At 51.9% G+C, this 14,110-nt stretch overlaps 1 protein-coding gene across 1 annotated transcript in view; it reads left to right on the forward strand.

The window, feature by feature from the left end:
- The first annotated feature begins 353 nt into the window (after nt 1-353).
- Asap3 (ArfGAP with SH3 domain, ankyrin repeat and PH domain 3) overlaps nt 354-14,110 on the forward strand; it is a 42,213-nt gene continuing 28,456 nt past the window's right edge. The window contains exon 1 of the mRNA XM_075945601.1: nt 354-595. Within this exon, the coding sequence (XP_075801716.1) occupies nt 467-595 (129 nt within the window). The 5' untranslated portion in view covers nt 354-466. The remainder of the gene's footprint in view (nt 596-14,110) is intronic.

A 14,110-nucleotide genomic window follows, 5' to 3' on the forward strand; every position in this document is an offset into this window, starting at 1 on the left:
GCCTGGGAGTTGAGAGTCGGGTCCCGGGAAAGCGCTCCCCCACTGTAGGTCATAGAGACAGGGCCGAGTGGGGCCGACGCGGGGACTAGGGCGTGGCCAGGGAGCTAGGGGCGCGGCTGGGGTGTGGCCGGAGAGTTAGAGAAGCGCATGGGGGCGTGGTCATGGAGTTAGGGTGAGGAACTGAGTCAGGACCAAGGAGTTAGCCTAGGCAGTCGGGCGCGCGGCTAGGGAGTTAGACGAGAGGGTCAGGGGCGTGGCCGAAGGGGAAGGCTAGGGGAACGGGGCGTGGCAGGGAAGTTAGGGGCGGGGCGGGGCGGGCCAGGGGGCAGGGCGTGAGGAGGCCAGGACCGGGACGCTGCGGGTAGTGGGGGCCGGCCCTGCGCGGTGCAGCCAGCCCAGCGCGGTTAAGTGCAGCGTCCCCCGCGCCCGGCTCAGGCAGCTTCGGCGTCTCCGCCCCGCGCCCGCCATGCCCGAGCAGCTCAGTGTAGCGGAGTTCCTGGCCGTCACCGCGGAGGACCTCAGCTCCCCAACCGGGGCAGCCGCTTTCGCGGCCAAGATGCCCCGGTGCCGGGGGGCGGCTCTGGCACGGGAGGAGGTGAGGGGCCCAGGCGGGAGGGAGCTCACGTCAATTCGGGGCCTGGGTTTGACCTTTGCCGGAGTGCTCGGAGCTACGATGGCTCTTTGCGGCGCTCCAGAAACTCGCCCCTCTTAGATCTGTGGGAACCTAGCTCATCTCAAACATCTGCCTCCTCACGGAGGAACCTGGAAGAGAGGACCAGAGGGTCACCTCGACAGAGACTCCTACATGTCGGGGCATATCTCTCAAATACTTTGGGCCACCTGCCCATCATATCATATGTGTATTCGCTCATTTGCTTACAGCTCTGTGTTTTCGTTTTTGGAGTCCCACAAATATGCCGTCCCCCAGGTCAGTCCCTTTCCGAGAAGCAGGCTCAGTCCTGAAACTACCTCTCCCTGACTTTAGGAGAGAGGTGGCCCCCTCCTCTTGGCTGCTTGTTCTGAGACTTGGCTCGCCTTGTGGAATGAATGCGAATGGGAAGGCGCCAGGAGCCGGGGTTCACCTTGGCTGTCGCCGGCAAGTTTATAGACTCCTCTCCCCTCCCTTCTCCTCTTTGTGTTTCCAGGCAGAGTGTCCCAGGCCCTTTCTTTCGCCCTTGTGGGCTGCCCCACCCCATTCCCATGCTCACTGGAGTTCGTTCCTCTTCTCTGAACTCTCATCAGCTTTGCACCCGTAAGGAATATGCTGGAGCAGACAGTGTGCTCTGCAGCCAGCGGAGGATAATGTGCCACAGCTGTGAGGATGCTCCAAACTGGGGTGGCATCTTGGACTTCAGCGGTACTCTGGACCCCCAACCCTTCACTATAAGTATGCCGCCCCTTCTGTGTGGCAGACACAAAGCTACACGGAAGTAGTCAGAGCTGAGGTCTTAGGAAATCTCCCTTCTTCCTTTCCCGGGTCTGGCTGGACCACTGTCTCGACTCTTTCCTCTTTGGTAAGGAAGGCAGAGAATTGTACAGACTGTCAATTTCAAGCGATGCTAACCTGTGTTCAGACCCTGGCCCTGCAGTTTGCAAGATGGGTGGGACCGGTCATGTGACCTGGCCTGTAAAGTGGGGCTAATTGTTTACCTCTTAGAGCTGTGCAGAGACAGGAACATTACTGTCAAGGTCATTGACATCTCTTTAGGAAGTGACCAGATCTCTTGGAGCTTCATTTCTTGTGCACACAGTAGGAATACTTGGTTTTTGTTGCTGTTTAAGACCGTCTCACTAGATAGTCCAAGCTGGCCTCAAGCCTGTGATCCTCCTGCCGTGGCCTTTCCAGAGCTGGTGTTACAGGGGTGCACACCATACCTGGGTCAAGAGTACATGTATTTATGAAAATGAGAGCCAGTGAGGCTAAGATCGCTTGAGCAGAAGCATTACCACAAATAGGGGTGTCTTACTGGCTGTTCCGAGGGAAATGCTACCCTGTAGCCTTAGCCTTGTCTTCAGGAGTGCCTCCTCCACATTTCGAGACGTCTTCAGGGATTTTACCTGTCTTCCTCTTCTCCACTAGAGTGTTGAGTCAGAGGCGAAGGGACTGCTCAGACTGTGTACCTGTGCAGCTGACCCTCCTGACTGTCTCAGCACTGGGTCTGGAAATCCAGTGGGCTCTGGTGGGGGCTCAGATTTGCCCCAGCGAAGGGGAGACAAAAGCCAACCTTTTTTTGCCTCCAGATCCTAGCACTTGCCAGCTTTTGTTTTGTTTATTGTTTGTGCAGCAGAAAGACTTGAGGTTCCCAAGCACAGCTTTTCTCCTCAGCTTTCCAGTGTCCCAGAAGTTAGGAGTCTGACTTTCGAATTAGATTTTGCTGGAGTTTTCTGGTTGGTTTTGTGGTCATGCCTCTCTGTTATTATGCTATGCTTACATGCAGTTTGATACTTTTTTTTTTCTTCCTCCAGTACCGGGCATGACTAACCTCACTCCAGGCTTGCTTCTCCTGTTGCTTCTTAAATCAAGACTTTTAGGTCTAGGCGGTTTCCTGGAAGTAACTCGGGACTCTGTCCTAGAATTGCAAGCCTTTTTTTTTTTTTTTTTTTTTTTTTTTTTTGTCAATCCTACTGGGAAGGACCCTGGGACAGGTCATAGGAGCCAAGAGGGTGCGGGCTGGAGGACCCTGTGAGAGAGAAGTCAGCTAGAATTCCTCTCATTTGAGATGGAGAAACAGATACCACCAAGAGGACCAGACACTGCCTGAGCTCCCAGAGCAAGGGAGTGGGGGCAGCTGGCGTTCCTCCCTCATTGTCTTAACCTCTGGTCCTACTCTCTCCTTGCAACATTCACCTGCCTGGTCTCCCTCTAGACCGTCTCCAAACCTCAATTATTTCATCTTGAAACCGAGTCTCCTAATTCCTCTCTGCTCAACCTCACTGGATTGTTAAAGGTGATTTGTTTTTCCCTGTGAATCTCTGTGCGACATGAGGGAGTATTGAAATAATCCCTGCATCAGATGGCCCCTTCCATCCTTGACCCTCATGCAGCCATCATCCTGTTGATTTTCGCAGGGAAAATAAGGCAGTTGCCATGTGTGTCACGGCAGGTCCGGCTGGCTGCTGTTTTTGTATGGTTCTCCCTGTGATTTCTCTACTGGGCACTGAGGACGTAGTGATCCTTCTTTGGTTTGCTGATTGGATGGGGACACGCAGCACGTATTAGGGTAATAAGCAGGAATGCCAGGAGCTATCCTGAGTGTCCAGCAAAAGATACAGTGTTGTCAGAGGCTAAAGGAGCGACTAGGGGGTGAGCCAGTGAGGATCAGAGCAACATGGGAACTTCCTGGAGGAAGTTCTACTTCCAGGTAGATAGAGATGAACCCAGGTTAGCGGAGAACAAGAGTGAATTCAGGGACTGGCTGAAAGGAAGCAGATCGAGAAGCCAGGAGACCATTTTGACCTGCGCTCAGCAAGAGGCAGTCTCTGTGGACATGTGCATGCTCCCCATGTTTGTCTTCAGAGCTGATAGATGGGGGAAGGGTCATGGCTAGGAGAATGTTTGCCTAAAATCTCTATCATGTCTTACAGTGCATAATTGAAATTCTGATGGAGTCAAAATTACCTTTTCCTTGGTGTGTGTGTGTGTGTGCGTGTACATGTGTTTATTTTGAGACAGGGTCTAGCCAAGGCTAGCCTGAAATTCATAACTCCTCATCCACCCCCCCCCTTCTAGCCTGTTTCTGTGGAAAGGAAGCTTGTTTTAAAGTATTAGAGGTGCTTCTTGGAACTGAACAGCGAGGCCGGGTAGATGCCTTGTGGTCTGGGAGCTGAGGCTTGGGAGGAGTCAGGGGCTCAGGCAGCTGCTCCATCTAAGTTCGAGTAGCAGTGATTAGCGCTTCTGTTCCCTTCTCATTACATAGGCCCCACACGGTCACATGACCTCACTGGTCCAGTGTCTAAAGGTAACCCAGCCAGTCTCTCATGTCCCACTTCCAAGTTCCTGGCAGCCCAGCCCAGCTTTTGGACTGATTACAGAAGCTGGGTCTCCACCCCTCGTTTCATCAACAGAGGTCACTGAGGGATAGACTCAGGCAGGGTAAACATGGCCACAGTTTCGTCCTGGGGGAGGAGGACACTTCTTAAAGGAGGAGGACAGGGTCCAGAGACTCCTCCCAGGAACGTTCACGAAGCTTCTCTCTATTTGGTGTAGTCTGGCCTCTGCGGAGAGGCCCATGCTGCCAGGAGCCTCCTGTTTAAAACAGTTACATATTATCCCATTGGAATGTTTAGGGATGCTTAGCATCTCGGACTTTGTGCTGGGCATAGGGGATCAAAAATCCTTGACCAAGTACTAGAGGAGGCAGCCTTACCAAGGCTGGGTAGTAGGTGCTGGGAAAGCCCTTCTCTCCACAAGAGAGACACAGTCTCTGCCTTAGGCGCAGTCTCTTCTGGAAAAGTCGGCCAGGGAACAGATGAGCAAATTCAGCAGCAATTGCATATGGTAGCAGGTGGCAGGAAGTTGATCCCCTTATCCAGGCCTTCCTTAAGGCTGGGCCCTGGGTCACCATCTCTCTTCCTGCTGTCTCTCCGGACTGTCTAGCTCATGACTTCAGTCACCTCCGGCCCCTCAGTGACTCACCCAGTCCAGACTCTCATGTCCAGCGGTTTTGCAGTGGTTTTCCTTAGACCACACTCACAACTCCTCAGGCTGGCCGCCAAGTTCTGTGCACAAGCTGGGAGGCTCATTTCACCAAGGGCCGTGAATTTTACCTGCTCTGTGTCTGCAGTCTGCCTGCTTTTCCTTATTGCTTCCTGGTCCACACCTATCAGCTGTCCCCTAGAACACTGTGGTGACCTCCAGCTGGCTTGACTGCTCAGCTTTCTTATATTTCCCAGGTCCCACACATAAAACTTATATTTATTTTGTTTGGTTTTTTATTTTGTTTTATGTTTTTTTTTTTAACACAGAATTTTTCTGTGTAGCCCTAGCTGTCCTAGGACTAGCTCTGTAGACCAGGCTGGCCTCAAACTTACAGAGATCTACCTGCCTCCTCTGCCTTTCAAGTGCTGGGGATAAAAAGCATGTACCCCTACTGCTTGGCTAAAATTTATACTTATTTATATAACTATTTCATTAATATTTGGGTGGGTTTTTTGTTTGTTTGTTTGATTGGTTTTTTGAGACAGGGTTTGAACTCGCTTGTAGACCAAGTTGGCCTTGAACTCACAGAGGTCCACCTGCCCCTGGCCCCTATGCACTGGGATTAAAGATGCCACCACCATCTGGCAACATCTGGTTTCTTTATAGAATATGTTTTCTCCTCCTGGAGACTAGACTCTTAAGTTTGGTATTATAGTCCCAGTTTTGCTGTTTTCAGTGTGGCCAGCGTTTGAATTTAGGGTGTTGTGTGTACCAAACAGTCCTCTACTGAGACCTCGACATCCAGACCCCTTCGTAGCACTACAGCGGATACCTAGAAACGATTGGCTGAGTAGCAAATAAATAAAACATGAAACCTAAGAAGAGAATAATGGTCTGGGGTTGTTGCAGTTGGAGGGAGCAGCTTCAGCAGAGGCCCTTTGGCAGTAAAGGACCTGAAGAGTGTGTGGCATTGAAAAGAGGCCGAAGGAGGAAGAAGCCTAGTGTGGGGTCATTGCCTTCCAGATGAGTTAGGAGGGTAGGTAGGGGCAGGTCCCAGGGAAGCTTGCAGGCAATGCTAGTAGCTTATATTTTGCTATAGTGTGTGTGTGTGTGTGTGTGTGTGTGACTTTTATTATTATTGTTGCCATCGTTATTTATTATTATTATTATTTTAAGACAGGATCTCATTTATGTAGCCCTGGTTCTTGAACCCACAGAGATCCACTTGCCTCTGCCTCCCGGGTGCTGGGATTAGAGTGTACCACCATTACCTAGCTGGAGTTGCTGTTGTTGTTTCTGAGACAGGGTTTCTCTGTGTAGCCCTGGTTATCCTGGAACTTGCTCTGTAGACCAAGCTGGCCTCGAACTCAGAGATCTGCCTGCCTCTGCCTCCCAAGTGCTGAAACTAGAGGCGTGCGCCGCCACACCCAACTTATTTTGTTTTTTTGAGACAAGTCTTGCTTACTTAACACTCGTGGGGCAGAGACAGTAAGACCATAACTTTTAAGGCCAGCCTGTTTTACATAGCTAGTTAAGAGGCCAGCCTCGACTACAGAATCAGTCCCTGTGTCAACAAAACGAGGCACACAGAGACCTATATCAACAAGTCAGGGGACTGGGGAGATGGCTCCGTGGGTAAAGTACTTGCTGCACAAGCAGCAATGGTATCCCGAATTTGGATACCATGCCTGCCAGTGCATGCCTGTAGTCCCAGGGCTGGGGAGGGAGAGACAGGAGGGTTCCTGGGGTTTGCTGGACAGCCAGTGAACTTCAGGTTCAGTGAGATCCTGTCTCAAAAGCTAAGGAGGGGAAGCTGGGCAGTGGTGGCTCATGTCTCTAGTCCTAGCACCCTCCAGAGGCAGAGACGAGCTGATCTCTTATGTCTCAGGCTCTTTTAAACAGAATAGGAACTCACTTGATGGGAAACTCAGTAATTTCCAGAAGTTCCCCAAGCTAGAGAACTGGGGATGAGCAGCAGGCAAGAGGTCAGCCAAAATGACATCACAGAGCCAAGTTGGCAGGACATTGCCCCACGCACTAAATGCCACAGCTTGAGGTGCCACTGTTCCTAGGATACTGTCATTACTGTTGCTTATCAGCGCTACAGTGGACTTTCCGTGTTGTGTTCTCCTGGTTCAGGCCCACAATGAGAGTCTCTTATTAACTGCGCCTAGGTTCAGGGGAGCCTAGAAAAGCAAGAATTCGGCCTCTTTGGCTTTTATGAGACGTGGCCTGCTAAGACTTGTGTCATGATGTCAGATGTCCCTGGCACAGGTTTACCAGTGTGTAGGGTGTCTGGCAGTCTATAACCCGGTACTCCAAAAGTCCCTGAATCTATGCATCTCATTACATCCATCCTGGTGGTGAGATCACCGCTGGGAGAGGAATGCGGGAGTCCAGGCCCTTGCTCTGGGGAGCTGGAGTCTGGAGAGCTAGCAGAAGTGAATAAAGTAGACCCAGAAGAATGGAGGAGACCGAAAGGAGCTTCCAAGGAAGTAGGGAGAGATCTGGAGACTGCAGGACCTCAGAACCACGAGATTGTTTGGAGGAGGGAGGGGTGGCCAGCTCCAGGGTGCCTCTGTAGCAAAATAAGCAGACAGCAAAACCACCAATGGTTTCGGCACTGCGGAGGTCAGCAGCAAGTGTGTGAACAGGGTTGGAGTCCTGTTCTGTCTGCTGGAGAGATGTGGACAGGCTATGGGTGATTTATCCACTACTTTGAATAGAAGACCTGGGAGCCCAGCCCTGCCCCTCCCAGCCGTCCCTGTCTGGAGTGAGGGTCAGCCTCAGCCTGGTCTCAAAGTCTGTCTTCCTACACACAGTTCAGCCTTAAGTGTGTGTCTTTCTTAACTGATGCCAGCTGTTTCTGGCCATTGGAGTGACAAGGCAGATCTGGAATAGAAACTGAAACTTTGGAAGGAAGAAGCACTTTCTCCTGGAACTAGCTCTTGTAGACCAGGCTGGCCTCAAACTCCCAGAGCTCCGCCGCCTACCTCTGCCTCCCGAGTTCTGGGATTAAAGGCCTGCGCCACCACCGCCCGGCTAGGAAGAAGCACTCTCAAAGGCAGTTTGATCACCTAGTTTGCTGTTAATGTTTTAAATTTTAGCACGCGCGCACATGTGTGTGCATGCATGCACGTGTGTGATGTGTGTTAGGGTGGTGAGTGGGATGGTGAGTAGGTGGCATATGTTGGTGTGGGTGTGTGAATGTGTTTGCTGGTGAGCTTGTATATATGCATGTGGGAGACTTACCTCAGACAGCTTCGCTTAATTGCTCTTGCCCTTTGTGTTTTGAGATAGGGTCTTTCATTGCTTCCTGGCCAGTGACCTCCAGGGATTTGCCTTTCTCTTCCTCACAGTGCTGGACTTACAGAAGTGCTGTGAGCCTGGCTATTTCTGTGAGCGCCGGGGATCAGGATTCAGGTCCTCATGCATGTGCGTGGCAAGCGCCTTACTGACTGAGCCGTCTCCCCAGCCTTTGCTATGTTTTTTTCCTGAGACAGAATCTTCTGTAGCTCAGGCTGACCTTGAGCTTGCTATGGAGCTGAGGATAACTTTGTGAACTCCTGGTCTTCCTGCCTTTCAACCTCTAGGTGCTGGGACTGCAGGCATGTTCCGTCCAGTTTGTACAGTGTTAGGGATTAAACCCAGAGCTTCACGGTTGCCAGGCAATCTCTCTACCACCTGAACTACGTCGTTCCTTTAAGAGGCCTGGTGTTTTCAGGAGAGTGTACAGGGTTTCTCTGGCTTCAGGGCAGGCCCCAGGAATGCCATGTCAGCCTCACCAGTCACCAGAGGCTCTTTGGAGGACTGAGCTGGCTGGTCTAGTAGCAGCTGTTTAAGGTTCCTGTATGCTATTTCTACACCTTACAGGAGCTTGAAGAACCTCTGATACCTTGGGCTCCACCTTGACCCTATGGAATCAGAGTCTCCCAGGGACGAGACCTGAGCCGCTTGGAAATTCTCCAGATGGCTGAGGAGTCAATGTGCAAGTAGATCAGAAAGCTTTGAATGCCTACTAGAGGTTAGTGACCCGTTCAACTGTATTTGCAGAACACCCGTGGGTACAAAGGCAGTTTCTGAGGTCATAGAGGTCTCCATCTGGTAGGGGAAGGACTCCCTCCTTGAAAGCATGGTCAACCTGTGATGGCCAGTATTCATTTGCCTGGCTGAGTTCAGTAGCAAGCAGTCGGTGAGGTCAGACTGGTTTTGAATTGGTATTGGCTGTTCAGTAGCAAGCAGTCAGTGAGGTCAGACTGGCTTTGAATTGCTATTGGCTGCGTGACCCAGACAAATAGCTTTCCCTTTCAGAATCTGGCTCCCCATGTGTAAGTCAGAGAGGATTCCAGCATATTCCATCACAGACCTGGCGCATACAGACACGTAAAGATGTCTGCACCAGGCATGAGGCGGTTGCCGTGAGTCCATGCTGACCCGGTGCCAGGTCAGAAAGTGCTCCGTGATTTAGAAGACAGTGAATGAAATTCTGAACCTGTTGGTTTGTTACCATCTTTCTATTAGACTTATTGAGACAGGGTCTTTATTTGTAGCCCAGGCTGGCTGTGGACTTGTAATGGTCTCCCTGCTTTGGCCTCTCAGGTGCTGGGATGATAGGTATGCACTGCCCGGCCTGGCTTGGAGCCTTGTTTTTGTTTTTGTTTTTTTGCGACAGGGTTTCTCTGTGTAGCTCTGACTGTCCTGGAACTCGCTCTGTAGACCAGGCTGGCCTCAAACTCATAGAGATCCTCCCGTCTCTGCCTCCTGAGTGCTGGGATTAAAGGTGTGCACCACAGCGCCCAATTCTCTGGAGCCTGGTTTTAATTTTTTAAAAAATATTTATTTATTATGTTATGTATACAATAGTCTATCTGTATGTATGTCTGCAGGCCAGAAAAGGGCACCAGACCTCATTACAGATGGTTGTGAGCCACCATGTGGTTGCTGGGAATTGAACTCAGAGCCTTTGGAAGAGCAGGCAATGCTCTTAACCACTGAGCCATCTCTCCAGCCCCTGGAGCCTGGTTTTAAAGAGGAGAGATCTTCCTCTGCTCTCCCGTTCACCTCTTTCAGGCCTGGCTGCCTATTACAGTCTCGGTGGTGCTGCTAGGTAGTTTTTATCTAAAGAGGTGATAAAAATTTACATTACGTAAAATTCACCATTTTAAACTTTCCCTCTTTCCCTCCCTCCCTCTGCTTTCTTCTCTTCTTTTCTCTCCCTCTTTCTATCTTTTCTGCTGAGAACTGGACTCAGGGTCTTGCACGTTCTTTGCACTAATAGTTTACCACTGAGCTACATACATCTCCACTTCAAAAATTATGTCTTAAGGGGATGGAGAGTTAAAAGAGTGTGCTGCAGCCGGACAGTGGTGGCACATAGCTCTGACCCCAGCTCTCAAGAGGCAGAGGCACACGGCTCTCTGAGTTCGAGGCCAGCCTGGTCTACAAAGAGAACTCCAGGGCAGTCAGGGCGATCCAGGGGAACCCTGTCTGGAAAAACTGGAAGAGAGAGAGAGAATATGTACTGTTCTTCCAAAGGAACCTGCATTTGGTTCCCAGCACCCACATCAAGGGTCTCACGACTGCTGACAGCTGCACTCATGTGCACATACTCATAATTTTAAAAGTACTTATTTATTCATTCTTTATTCTGTATAGTACTGGAAGGTTGAATGAAGACCTTACACGTTAGGCAGACACTCTACCATTAGGCTGTTTCTCCATTTTAAAGCCTATAATTTTGTAATCTTCAGTAAATTCAGTGTTGTACAGACATCACCACTATTTAATTCTCGAGCACATCGCCCCAGTAAGGAGCCCTGTACTGAGTAGTGATCATCCCTACCCCTACCCCGGTCACTTTGTGTTTCCAGATTCGCCTGTCTTGGATGTTTTTCAAAGATGGACCCCTATAGTATGTGTCCTTCTGTCTGGCTTCTTACAGTTAGCATTGCACTTCTAAAGCCTGTCCCGTTGCCTGGCTTAGCAGACAGATCAGGCGGTGTGGAAAGTGTTGTCCACGGACTCACTTGTGTGATTCCCCATGGAAGGAACCTAGAGCTGGGGGTGGGGGGGATAAAGTACCCTAGCAAGCGTGTTGCCAGGTAACATGCAGGATGTCCTTGCAGTACCTGAGCCGTACTTCACCCCGCCAAGTTGCTCATCAGTTGTCTGCCATGGGGATCCAGCGGAGTGTTGTGGATTTATTTATCTTTGCTAAATCTGGCTACTCTACCAGCAGGAAGTGGCAGAGCCAGGATCTGCACCTGGGAAGCTGGCCCAGAGCTGAGCTCCTGCTCGCTCTGCTGGGGATGCCTGGCTCCTCACGCTGTCCCCAGGGTCTTCGGAGCCTCAAGGGAGGCTCCAGCGTTTGCTTGTTTTGCTGTTGTTTTTGTTTTGTTTCATTTAGGGCTCTAGGTGGTTTTCCAGGGCAGCCTGGGGATATTGAAAAAGCAGCTACTGGACAATGATAGCCGTTAGGAAACCCTCCCTATGGACAACACCCCAGGGCAGTTGCTTAAATGCTGAAGGGGTTCAGTGCCCCGAGAGAAGGACCATTATTATCTCACTTGACAACAGGGGAAATGGAGGCTCAGAGAGGTCACATCACACAGCTAAGAGGACTGGACCCTGAACTTGGACATCATACTGTCACAGTTGGAGTTCTCAGTCCCTGCTGCCTTTGTGTGTTCCTATGGGGCCTTGATAATGTTAACTAACTAACTAATTAATTCAATCACTCATTTATTCCATAAGTATTAATGGACATCCCTATGGTAGGTGATGCATATACGAAAGCAATGGAGGGGGCTAGAAAGATGGCTCAGTGGGTAAGAGCGTTTGCTGCACAAGCGTGAGGACCCAAGTTCGAATCCCAGAGGCCATATAAAAAGCTGAGCGTGGTCACTCCAGTGCCTGTCAGGCAGCACTGCAGGAATCAGAGACAGGGACCTTGCCCAGACTTACTGGCTACCAGCCTCCCTCCAGGTTCAGTGAGAGGCCCTGTCTCAAAGGAATATGGCAAAGAGTGAGAGAACCGGGGCATCCGGTGCCCTTCCCTGGCCTCCACCAGTGCACACACTCCCTTCCACAGGTGTCCAGTCTCACCCCCAAGGTCACATGTATGAACACAGGATGGTAAGGGCCCTGATAGGAGCCTGTAGCTGGCACTGAATGGCCAAAGCCGGGCAGGTTAGTTCTGCCGTGGTGGGCATTGGGGTGACCCTCCTCCTGACTCAGGAAGGATGATTGCTTCCAGAAGGAGGAAGAGTCCTCCAGGCAGAGGGAGCAGCTGAGGTGACTGGATACAGCTCAGCATGGTCAGGAAATTGCCAGGGGCTTCATAGCTGGTGCCAGAGGGGCTCATGGTGAAGAGCGGGCGGTGGGTGTTGTCCTGGCTACCAGTCGAGGCCAGAGGGCTCCAGGCTCCAGATCTCTTGCTTTTCTGTCCAGCAGGCCAGGCTTTCTCTCTCGGCTGGGTGGAATCCAGGGCTGGCAGCCAGGGGTCGGCTGGGAATCTTCGGGAATCTTCAGCCATCGGTCCAGCAAAGTTCTTGCTCTCTTAGCTCATCGCTGCCGAGAAGTCTCCTGAGGAAAATCCCAGCCAGGAAACTTGGGGTTTGTTGAGGCCTCCTTGTGGGGGAGGGTGTGGCTCCCTTCCTGCAGCCCCTCTTCCTCTCCGCCTCCAGCTACCCCTCAAGGGGCAGTGGAGGGACTGAGCTGGCCAGGCTGGCCGGCTGCCCAGGCTGGGAACCATCCACAGAGGCCCCACCTGGGGTGCACAGGGGCACACGGCAGCCGGCTGGGGCTCCAGGCTCCGTTCTTGCAGGAAGGAAGGCAACCAGAATCCTGAAATAATAAATGGCAGAGCCAGCAGGAGTCTTCCCTGTCACCGCCCAGCTTCTTCATTCCAGATGAGGGGCTCTGAAGTGGGAGGCCCAGGCATGGGGGAGACTGGGCAAAACCACTCTACCGGCCAGGCCTGGCTCCCATAGGGCTGTGCGAGGCAGGGGGTTGGACCCCGCTCTCCTCGAGTACCTTCTGACTGCTCAGCAGGACACTCAGGCCCAGGACACAGGGACACTGGGTGAAGTCCCTGGTGGGCATGTGTGTCTGAGGCTGGCCAGTCTGGAGCAGCCTTGCAGGGCATCGTGATCTCAGCTCTGAGTTCCAGGCATCCCTTGGAGTGGGCTTGAGAACTCCCACCTGTCAGATCTAAACTGTAGATGAGGAAACTGAAGTTCAGGAGGAGAAGGAGCTTTCTCGGGGTATACAGAGGGGCAGGCCAGAACCTCAGCACCTCACCCCACCCCTCCAGCCTCTAGTCCGAGTCACTGGGTCATGCAGTGTTGAATATGTATGTGTTTTGGGAGGCTGGTCACTCTGCGCTCCTGTGTTGCCCCTGAAGACGTCTCTGATAGAGGAGTTGATGCTCTTTAGAAAAGATGATCAGGAAATCAACTGTGGGGGTATGGTGGCGCATGCTTATAATCGCAGAATGTGAAGGGCTGAGGCAGGAGGATTGCTATGAGTGTGCAGCTAGTCTGGGTTCTAGAGTAAGAAAGACTCTGACTCAAAAGAGACAGCGAGAAGGGGAGGACCTGAAGGGGAGGATAGTGGAGAGGGCTAGAGAGGAAGGCCCAGTAGGTCCTTTCCTCCCATGCATGAAACCTGGGTTTGATCTGGAGGTAAAGTTCAAGGTCACCCCTAAGCTACAAAAGGCCTTCCTCCCACCCCCACAAAAGGAGATGGAAGGAAGAAGAGAAAAAGAAAGATGGCAGGCATTCTTGCCCCTTGGGTTTGCCTCATGGTTTGCTGGCGCAGGGAAGCAAGAGACCTTGAGCTCACTGTCTCCCTCCGTGCTCTGTGAAACCGGGAGGCTAATGGCGACCTACACCGTGATGGAGCCTGCGAGGCCGTGCCCCAAGCCAGCAACCCTCAAGTGGGGCAGCAGGCAGTTTTACAGTGGTGCAGGCTCTGGAGCTAGTTTGGAATTTGCGTCCTTCCTGTTGGGTAATCTGCTCCAGGCCAGCGCTGGCTGTACTCCTGTCACCCTGTACTGCCCCAGGGACACGGCTGACCTCCCAGTCTCCTACCTGGACGTGGGCTGCAGCTGCCCTCTAGGCACGCCATGATTTGTAGGGTAAAACCCAGGTATTTGGTAAAGCTTGGCCCCTGAATCTGCCTGTCTGCCTGGAATCTAGCCCTTCTTTGGGCACATGCCATAACTTCCAGCTTGACCATAGTTTCCTCATCTATAAAACTTGCATTTGGTGAAAGGACTCGGTAGGAGATACAGAGTAGCCTCGGTGCTGGGAATAAAGGCTGGCTTGCAGTGAGGGACATGCTTGTTCAGTGCATCCTCCCAGCGATCTTCACTGTACATCCCGAGACTCAGCTCTGGGGCCTGACTGCTCACGCTCCCTCCCTGGTCCTGTGAGTGCTGGGAACCTCAGGCTGTTGCTCAGGTGTACC

Source organism: Microtus pennsylvanicus, chromosome 13, assembly GCF_037038515.1.
Source record: "Microtus pennsylvanicus isolate mMicPen1 chromosome 13, mMicPen1.hap1, whole genome shotgun sequence".
NCBI lineage: Eukaryota > Metazoa > Chordata > Mammalia > Rodentia > Cricetidae > Microtus > Microtus pennsylvanicus.